Source organism: Rhagoletis zephyria, unplaced genomic scaffold, assembly GCF_001687245.7.
Source record: "Rhagoletis zephyria isolate East Lansing unplaced genomic scaffold, Rhagoletis_zephyria_1.1 Rzeph_scaffold_10775, whole genome shotgun sequence".
Lineage (NCBI taxonomy): Eukaryota > Metazoa > Arthropoda > Insecta > Diptera > Tephritidae > Rhagoletis > Rhagoletis zephyria.
In genome coordinates this window covers 9,634-20,507 of record NW_016167852.1, presented here as the reverse complement: position 1 = coordinate 20,507, position 10,874 = coordinate 9,634, and the positions used below count along the sequence as shown (strand labels likewise).

General features: G+C 34.9%; 1 protein-coding gene across 1 annotated transcript; it reads left to right on the top strand.

The window, feature by feature from the left end:
* The first annotated feature begins 2,531 nt into the window (after nucleotides 1-2,531).
* LOC108376640 (long-chain fatty acid transport protein 4-like) lies at nucleotides 2,532-10,161 on the top strand. The gene is made up of 4 exons (XM_017632864.1): nucleotides 2,532-3,491; nucleotides 6,549-7,169; nucleotides 8,802-9,003; nucleotides 9,067-10,161. The coding sequence occupies exons 1-4, from the start codon at nucleotides 3,403-3,405 to the stop codon at nucleotides 10,009-10,011; spliced, it is 1,857 nt and encodes a 618-aa protein (XP_017488353.1). The 5' UTR covers nucleotides 2,532-3,402; the 3' UTR covers nucleotides 10,012-10,161.
* The last annotated feature ends 713 nt before the right edge of the window (nucleotides 10,162-10,874 follow it).

The following is a 10,874-nucleotide window of genomic DNA, read 5'->3' as shown; positions in this document are numbered from 1 at the left end:
GAGAGACAACTGTCAGTTTATCGAACCTTGTATTATTGAATCATGATCTGATATAAGCTGTTCTGACATCTACTGTTTCACCCGCTCTTGTGTTTTACTGCTACGAGCGCCATCTATCTGCGAGTTTTGTAAATTTCGTGTTTTAATAAATACAGCATGAATACGCGATCCTCCAGTGTGAATACTAAAAACACACNTTGTATTGGATACTCGTTTAATTAAATAAACATAATTAAACGTGATACGGTAGCACCGAATTATTGACATTCGCTACAGATTTACTGCTACGAGCGCCATCTATCTGCGAGTTTTGTAAATTTCGTGTTTTAATAAATACAGCATGAATACGCGATCCTCCAGTGTGAATACTAAAAACACACGCACTGATAACATATCGCCTTTCAAAGCTACAATACAAAGTGAAGAGTTGAATAATAAAAAATGAACATGAAAATCCGGTAAGCCAGTTGACAGATCGAATGGAAGAGTTTGAGGAGAGGATAATGCAGAAATTTTTTTGAGATGGCTGTTGACGTGCAAACTGTCAAGATGAGAGCAAGGCGCATCTATACAAGGTGATGTTACTGGAACAGCTGATTTGATATTTCTATCTCTACACTAGTACGGCAGAATGTCATGCATGACGAAATGGCGTAACTTTAGGATGTCATAAAAACGAAAAGACGCAAATTATCTCCTATTTCCTTTTATTTTGATATCCTGATGTACAAAAAAGCAATAACAAAATACATGGGGTTTTTATCACCTTATATATGGATGCGCCTTGGATGGGAGCAAGGCATATTAAACAAGTAATAGCAGTAGAGCAAACACCACCCTGCCATGTATGTTGTTATTGCTTGAGACACCTAGAATGTCAAAACAGAAAGAAATGTAAGCACGTTCGACCATTTAAAAGCATGCATTTGTTATCTGCAAATATATCGAGAGAAAATTCCACAAAAAATACTCAAGCGCACCCGAAATTCCTCACGTTTTGAGGAATTACTCACAAAGTGGCAACACTGTCCGTAAGAGTATTTATTTCCTTTTTGTTTAAACTTAAGAGCAACGTTATGGGTTTCCTTTTATAGAATGGTGTGATCTCTAACGACTATTGTATATTGTATATCTACTAGTGTCCGACCGAAGCTTGAATTTTAGCCGAAGCCGAAGCCTAATATTAGGTACTATTCAATATACGGCCGAATACCCAAGCCGAAGCCGAACATTAAAATTAAGTTTTATGTCTCAAAAATAATACAACTTTACAAATTTAAGAAAATGTTCTGACCTATAGCATTTGACTGCCATGCTTTATATAAAATTTGCCCCTGAATCCGAAAATGAAATCAAATGTTAAGAAAGTAAAACAGTTTTCGAGATATAGCTAAATTTCCGTTTGTCGAGTTTTCAAAAGAAGTTATTTCACTAAACTGCCATTTTATCCAGGGGTAGTTAGTTAGTAAATTTCGAAGTTCTTTTTATGATCCTGAAGGTAATTAAATATCCCACCAACAGCGTCTGCCACACTTTTCAATCAAACTGTCGGTTTAGAAGCTATTTATAAATTTTTGGACAAGTTTGCATAATTTTTAACGAAATTTCAGAGAAATATTCAGTTTTTCTGTAAATTACGTCTTAAAAACATGTTTACTTCCGTTTATTTATTTGACTTCAAAGTATGATCTTTTGGGAAGAAAATAAATCCTAGCCAATCCAAATTGGATTGGAAGAAATGAAAAAATTGTCCGACCTGCGATATTTATATATGCATATGCAGGGCCGGATCGTGAACCCGAGAAATGAGAATCAAAAACTTTGTACGCCCAAGTATGATAGACATTTGATTTTATTTTATTATATATTGTTTACAAATGAATTATATTTTTAACCGACTTCCAAAAAAGAAGGAGGTTATCAGTTCGTCGGAATATTTTTTTATAAATCATATGTTTTCAGTCATATGTTTTTTGCGAAAAATACACCGTGGTAATTTTAAAATTTCAAAATTACATTTATCGACTGAAAAATAAGGTATTCGAGCGTCGAGCTAACTCGACGGCACACAGTGAGCTTTTTTTTAGCACTTCATGCCAATTAATCGTAGCGCTTTCGACAGAAGCAATATTTTGATACGGAACAAAATGGCTTTGGAAGCTAATATAATTGCCTTTTAAGAACAAAATATTGCCATTGAGCCACAATCATCCCTTGGCCTTAAAAAAATTGTTCAGAAATATTGTTCTTCGAAAAAAAGCATGCAAAATCCAACGGATATATTTAAAAAAAATAATCAATTTTTATTTTTTATTATACTAATATTATAGATTTTAAGACGAGAAACACGAGTCCACTGTTTAAAAAACGGAAAAAAATGTCAGCCTCTCAATTTCCGGGACTAGTTCGTGGCACAGATATTTCGGGGCACAGATATTTGAGTATAGAGTATGCATTTTATTTCAGATTCCAATTGGTCCTAGTTCGGTCGATACACCCTGTGTTTTGTGTCCTTTGAAAGCACACAAGCAATTCACCTGTACATACAACTTTGTGTGGGTGGTGTGGCATGGTAAGCCTTTTCACTGTCATTTAGTCGTGATAAACTTTTCAAACAAGCCGTAGTGTTATGCATTAAAATAGTTGAATATAAAACAGCATATAAAATATGTAAAAATAAAATAAAGTATACCTACATATGTATATACATACATTTATAAAATTCAAGCAGTAAAATAACTGTTTTATGTGCGCGCAAAAAAAGTTGCAAGTTTTGCTCGCTGTTTAGTAATCGATTTTGCTCAGTTGTGAGTTGAAAGTGTTGTGTCTACTTCTGCTTAACTCTCTCTCTAGTCGTTGGTAATCCTTATAATCCTTGCAAGCTTTTGCAGCATGCTTATGCGTAATCTGATATTCCGCTCCAATTATTTACCAACGCGTTCGCCACATTTTCTATTATGACGACATTTAACATTACGTCAATATCAAAAATTTCGTAGACGCTTTTTTAAGGCAAGTACCGGAAGCTCGACAATACCAACCAACACAGCAGAGGATAACGTGCAACATTACCGCTATAGTAAACTGGATAATAATCGACATCAGCCTTGTCATAGGGATGAACGACTGCATTCTACAAGAATCAATAAAGAAGACCAACGAAGACCGAATCATATAACCATTGACATTGATGGCGATGACGAGGAGTTAAGGCGGGCGTACAGCGGTGGTTACAAACGAAACGCATATATAGATCATAGAAAATACCGTTACACAGCGCTTGGAGCGCCCACGAAGAGGAAGCGTAAAATTGTTGTTGTTGTTGCAGTAAGCACCACGGCAACTGTTGTCACTTTGTTACTCTGGTATTACTGCTTTGGTTGGATAAGTAGTTTGCCGGCAATGTTCGCCGTACTTTTTGCTATTCTGCTGGTGACTGTGGGTTGGCGTTGGTTCTACATTGCCGCTCTGACGTGCAAGCGGGACATGACGTGAGTTATTATTACTATGTTACTTTACAACTTACAGGGCAATTCTGGCCAAAATGTATTTAACAAAGTGTGATTGAATTTGGCATTGCTCTCATAAGGACCATACAATAAAAGAAAAATTTTATGAATTTCGAATCGATTGTTTATATTTTTGGACGTGATCGTACCTTAAAAGAGAGCCTAACTGAGTTGTCGATCAAATCTTGATTCTGGCTAAAACCATGATACAAAAAAGAAGGTAGTTTCAATAAACAACTTTTGACGGATAATAAAATTTTTTGAAGTTTCATAAATTGTGAGTATTATCAACGGCCTTGCCACTTTGATAATATTAAAACAATAAATCGGAGTATTTTCTTTCCCATATTTATACCAATGTAATAACATTTCAAATCAAAAACCATTATTAGTGCTTGGTACTTTTTTTTACTTACGTGGTTTTTTTATTAAAAATATTTAAAATGTAAACTGTTAAAGGAGACTTCATTGTAACTGTTCTTTTCATTTTGTAATAAAAACCACGCGCGCATTATTCTGTTATTTTTTTGTTTTCTTATTTTGAATGCAATCTTGCGATTTAAAAGTCGAATTCTAAATAATGTTCTTCCCAAATAAAACCTTTTTATATTTTGGTTCAAATTTACTTTTACATTTCTCATCAGATTTTGCAAAAAATTAGGCTTTGTGATTAGCGCATCATCATTAAATTTCACAAATTCTTAATTTATGCAAAATACCTGAAGTCGGCTTGAAGAGATCGCCCTCCGATAAACAACTAACAGATCCTCGTTTAAAGTACAAAACCGTGTATCGACAAAATGCACAACTTTCACATACGCAGTTGCATTAATTGTTTGTAGAGAGTAAAAACACTCATATTTCAAAAGGTTCTCTTTTTTTACAAAGAAATCGCATTTCAGGACGAATGGATAAGGCTTGAGCCAAGAGCTTGTGTGAGCAAATCCTATTTTTGGCAAAAAATGTCAATTACGCGGATTTGCAGAACGACGATACGCGGTTTTGTACTTTAAGCGACGATATGTAAGCATACACTTTCGTCATGCTTTCTGAACCTAGTCGTCAACCCCATTTTCGAAATCATGTAGCCGGCATAATTTTCTAGTTTATCATATTCCACATCGTTGAATGTACTGATAAAATCTTCTGGTTAAAAAAAAATATTTCTTCTAGTGATCAGGTAGCATGAATTTGATGAAATGTCATAATTTTATTAAAAGTCAAATGGTTAACAACAACAACGAATGTCATTAAATGAAACTACCTTCTTTTTTGTATCATGGCTAAAATGGTCCTTCTGAAGGCAATTGACAGTTAGTCAAGATAATTTGAAAGATTTTGTTTATTCTGGCACCAAAGTTTCCCTTGCCAACATTTGTATTTTAACTTAGGTTCCTTTTAGTTTTAGGAATTTATTGTTTTAAAAAGAAAAATATTTTTATATTAATTATTTTTAAGAAACCGATTTAATTATTTTTGTTTGAATATTCTTTTATTTTTTAGATTATATTATTTAAAAAGAAATATACATTTAAATTATTTTCTTTTTTTTCATATATATTTTTTTCTTTTTTTAATGAAATTTTCTTTCAAGGTCATCTCGAGTTCAACATGGTTTTTTTAAGTGGTACCTCATATATATTTTTTTAAATTTAATTTAATGTTTAGGACCTATATCTATTAATTTTTTTTTTAGATTTTATTGCTTTAAAAACAAAATTTTTAAAGTTTTACATTATCTTCAGGAGCGTTTAGTATTTAGATTTAACTGTGTTACTTTATATATTTCTTAAATTTTTTTTTGTAATTTCATTCAACCTTCAAGGAGTGTTTTATGATATTATTGTTTAATTAAATGTTCTTTTAATTTTTAGATATAATTTTTTTACTCTTTTATAATTTTTTTATATATAAATTTTTATATGATTTTACTGCTTTGAAAATATAATATTTCATTTAAACTTAAGGAACTTATTTTATAAAATGTAATTTAGTTTTTTTTTAATATTTAGATTTAATTGTGTTACCTTTCGTTTCTTTTTGGTCTTTTGCTTTAAAAATACTTATTTTATTTTTTCTTTTTTTATAAAATTGTTTCGTTTGCAACAACTTTTTTTTATTTCGAGATTTTAGTTATTTAAAAAGAAAAATATTTTTAATTACGTTACTTTTTTAAACCTTTTTTATTTCTTTATATTTTTTTATTTGATTTTAAAAATATTTATTTTTTTAATTTATTTAATCTTTTTTAATTACCATTAAATTAAATTTTCTTTTAATCCTAGGATTAATTCTTGTACCTTTTTGATTCTTTTCTGTNTTTTTAATTACCATTAAATTAAATTTTCTTTTAATCCTAGGATTAATTCTCAATTAAAGGAAAAATATTGTTTTTTTATTTCATTTAATCTTTAGTAACTTATTTTATTTAACTTTGTTTTATTAATTAATTTAATTTTCTTTTGATTTTTAGATTTAATTGTTTAAGGATGATAAATATTATTATTATATATATGTATGTACATATATTTAACTGAGTTATTTTATTTTTGAAATAAAGTTTTTACATTTGAATACAATTTTCTTTTACTTTTTATTTTATTTTTTTAAATATTTTTTATTTAATGTTTAGGACCTTCTTTTACTGACATTCTTTATTTTATTTTTTTCATTTTTTAGTTTAATTTTCTTGTAATTTTTAGATTTTTTTTTTGTAAAAATATTTTTTTTATTTAAATTTCCTTTGATTTTTAGTTTTTATTGTTTCAAAAGATAAATATATATTTTTTATTTGAATCTTAGGAAACATTACTAAAAGAGAAAGAGAAAAACAGAAAGAACCCCTAGTTAGCAAATCTTTCATCTAGTCTTCCGAAAGACAGAAAAGAGCTTTCAAGGTAGTTGCCTAAAATAATAATTATCTATCTTACGAAAGACCTTTGTTTTTGGAAAGACTGTGGTGAGTTGAAAGAGACAGTTGCCAGAATTGCCCTGTTAATTTTTTTTTGTTAAGCAACTTTACCAACTCTTATTTTCCAGTGCTTTGTGGGCTTATATAAAGCTACTCGTACTTATGAAACGTTATGAGCGCAAGAACTTATCTATCGGCGATGTATTCCAAAAGCATGTAAACAAATATCCTGAGAAGATGGCCATTATAAGTGAAACGCAGCGTTGGACATTTCGTCAACTCAATGAGTTCTCTAATCGCATCGCTTACATTTTCCATACTCATGGCTACACAAAGGGAGACGTAATTGGTCTAATGTTAGAGAATCGTGCAGAGTTTGTTGCCATTTGGTTAGGCCTCTCGAAACTCGGCATTATTACATCTCTAATCAATACAAACTTGAAGGGGTCATCACTACTTCACAGCATTAATGTGGCTAAGTGTTCAGCTTTTATATATGGCGAAGCTTTCGAGGAGACAATCGGCGATATTACTTCTGACATTCATGCCAAGTTATACCAATTTAATAACTGTGGAAATAAGCAAATGCGTAACCTAGTGGAGGACTTGACAGCTCTTTTAGATTCTTGCAGCGGTTATGAAGTGTTGCCTACCGAAGCTCAACAGCCAAATCATCACGATAAATTGGTGTATATTTACACCTCTGGCACGACGGGATTACCTAAGGCGGCAGTCATCTCGCATTCACGGTATAATATATTCATGAAGTTAGATAATTTTATAAAGCAATTAATGCTGGATAATCGTAAAATGCAGATATCCCAAACACGACTTGGCGTAGGTGGACACCCTTATTTGCTAGTATAGAAGATTATGCCGGGATATCTATTGGTGATCTGCCAATAAAATTCGTCGTTGATCATTTGACATGCTTAAATGTCAAGAAAAGCGTTGCGAGTTAAACTCTTCTACTACCAAACGGTTTTGACCGCAGAGAAGCTATCTATATCAAGATGATATCCCAAATATTCCTAGCTCGGAATAGTCTGACCGTTGCAATGATTGCTATGTCGTCAGCATACGCGAGGACTTCACAACCAGTGCTCTTTAGATTTAGAAGTATGACGCTAAGGTTCTCCTGTCGCTCTAAGCTGTAGTAGTTGTGGTAGTCAATTTTCCACTCGCGGATGATGCGTAGACCAGAGCGTAGTCGGAAATATCACTAGCCAAGGCAGGAGTTTCCCAGTTGGTTAGCCGTCACACGGGAATTCGACTGAGGAAGTGGAAGTGAGGGAGTAAGGCGGCAGGTGCTTACTTGTTGCTTAGGTAAAGTTCGTGGAGCCGAGGGGTCTAGTTGGCCCCGTGAAGGCAGAAGATGTCCTGCGGAGTGAGCAACAAGAAACGACATACATACCATCAGGTCCACTTACTATTAAACCCATTCTAAGCTAGAACAGGTTCTTAGAAGACTACCTCCTTTGCGAAATAGAGCCTTAATTAAAATGGAGTCCAGATGGGCCTTTATCTGCTATATGCAGCAGAACGAAGTTTCAGGACCGAAGCAAAAGACCTCGGAGCAGCCCTGCTGGAAGACATTAGTCCAAGAGCAGACAGAGATTGATAGGGTTTGCCGATTTAAACAGGGTTACATGGTCGAACAATATTCATTGGTCGGATAAAACCCGAGCCTTCGCGGTAAGTAGAAAGGCGCTAGTAGTGGAAATTGAGTTTATGTGCATCGAATATCTTCGATGATTTCACTGAGACTGATATTTGCAATTTTAAAGAAGGAAGCACCGTTCGCGTAAGCTGTAAATGCGGTTGCACCTGCTCCCACTTGCATGCGACACCTGTTGGCCGCAAGCTTCTATAGAAGTTATTATTGCCAGATTGGGGCGTTTTCCTTCGCATGACTTAAGGTTTTGCTCCATTCCAATGTGATCGGCTATGCGCGAGTCTTCTCACGAATTTTAAAATCCTTTTGAGTCCTGCTGGTTTGGAAATATTATCTCCAATTCAGCTCTCTAGAGCCCTTCCATAAAATTCTTAAAACACAGCACCTAAGTTTCTTCCTCCTAGTACTGAGGTCTCGCTTGGACTTTCAATGTTTCCATAGTTAAGAGCACGGATTTCGCGAGCTTCGGCTGTTTTAAGATATCCCTCCCCCATTTGCTGGAGGTTTCAGCAGTGGGACGCAGAAGGACGGTTGGGATTTACCTTCGCACTAGGCGCGAAGTGTGGAAAACATTGCCGAGGGAGCCTGTTGAGTGATCGTTGGGTTCCCTAGGGAGGTATTTTCTTTTAGCTGAACATAAATAGTTTGCATTTATGGGACAGATGTTTTTATACTATGTAAATATATATTTCATGTTTATTTCCAGGTATATTTTCATAGCCGCAGGTATTCACTACACCCTAAATTTTAAAAAGAAGGACGTCTACTACACTCCGCTGCCACTCTATCATACAGCTGGCGGTGTTATGAGCATAGGGCAAGCGTTACTATTTGGCTCAACAGTTGCTATACGGAAAAAGTTCTCAGCCTCGGCCTACTTTGCTGACTGTGTACGCTTTAACTGCACGGTAAGCCTCCAGAGCTACTTTTTACTAAGTTATATTAATTTTATACCCACTCCCTCTTCCTAGATTGGCCAATATATCGGCGAAATGGCGCGCTATATATTAGCCACACCACCTTCCGGGTACGATCGCAAGCACAAAATTCGTATGGTTTTCGGCAATGGACTGCGCCCACAAATCTGGACGCCTTTCGTCAAGCGCTTTAATATAAAAAAAGTGGGCGAGTTTTACGGCGCCACCGAGGGCAATGCCAATATTATGAATAATGACAATACAATTGGTGCCATTGGCTTTATTTCACGTATATTTCCACAAATCTATCCGATAGCTATAATAAAAGCAGATTCTGATACTGGTGAGCCCATACGCGGCGCCGATGGCCTGTGTCAGCGTTGTGAGCCGGGCGAGTCGGGTGTTTTCATAGGTAAAATTATTAAGGGTAATCCCTCGCGCGAATTTCTTGGTTATGCTGATGAGACGGCTTCGTCGAAGAAAATTGCGCATAATGTTTTCAAAAAAGGTGATATGGCATTTCTCTCCGGCGATCTGTTGACCGCAGACGAACGCGGTTATCTCTATTTTATGGATCGCACTGGCGATACCTTTCGTTGGAAGGGCGAAAATGTGTCCACAAGTGAAGTGGAGGCACAGGTTAGTAATGTTGCTAGTTACAAGGACACCATCGTCTATGGTGTAACGATACCAAATGCAGAGGGACGTGCTGGAATGGCTGCGATTTATGATCCACAACGGCAGGTAAACCTGGAACGTTTCGCAGAGGATATATCGAAGGTGTTGCCCTCGTACGCTAGGCCGCAGTTTATAAGATTTCTAACTAATGTTGATATAACCGGCACATACAAACTGCGTAAAGTTGATCTGCAAAAGGAGGGCTACAACCCAAATATTATTCAGGATGCCATTTATTATTATCAGACAACATCTGGACGCTATGGATTGTTGACTAATGATATATTTGAAAAGATTAACAGAGGTGAAGTTCGCTTTTAGAGAAGATGTACTGTACATATTGATTGTAGAATATATTATAGTAGAAAATTAGTGCGCAATTAAATTTTTTACCAAAACATTCTCGATTTTGCATTTTGGTTTTAAGTGTGCGTACGCACAGGAAACGGAGCCGAGCCGGGCGAAACCGTTCCGAGATTTTAAATTACTGTAGTTACATAAATTCCAGGCAACCAGCGGAGATGCGCTAATTCCACTAGGGAGGCTCCGGAAAGAGTCCCAAAGGAGCATGCATATCTCTCGGAGAAAAAGGCCTTCTCAGTATGTGAAAAAGATTGCCTTTAGAATTGCTTAAATTAGTAATTTGAAGTCCCAAAACGCTTGCTCAGATAATCCGCAAAGACTCCGCGGGGACTCCCCTATCGCAAATATCCTAGCGGGAGTGTTTTGGGAGTGTTTCGGTAATAGACCGAAAATGAGGTTTTTCGGTTTCTCAAAATGATTCTAATTTTATTTCGAAAAAATTTATTTAAATAAATAAATAAATAAACCAAAAGGGAAAAAGAATTAAATAAGTAAGAAAATATTTGTTATCTTGTTTTAAAATACGTTCCTTTGAGGCTTGGGACCGCTATGCTACTTTTTGGCTCTTTTTTAAGTTGATACTAAATTACAGTTTTTAGACAAGATTATAGCCTATTCCCATCAAAGGCTTAACTGCGGTTAAGAGCTCAGATAAGTACAAAGACTTTTAACGTGGGGTTATCGACAAGGTTTATTTCTAGATTTTTGGTTTTCTTCTCTCGAAATAATGTTACATTTATTCTGCCCTGCATATGGAGTGCTCTTTCCTTAAAATGTTGTACTCTGATAATGTCGCCGCAAAAATTATGTACTTCCTGGTA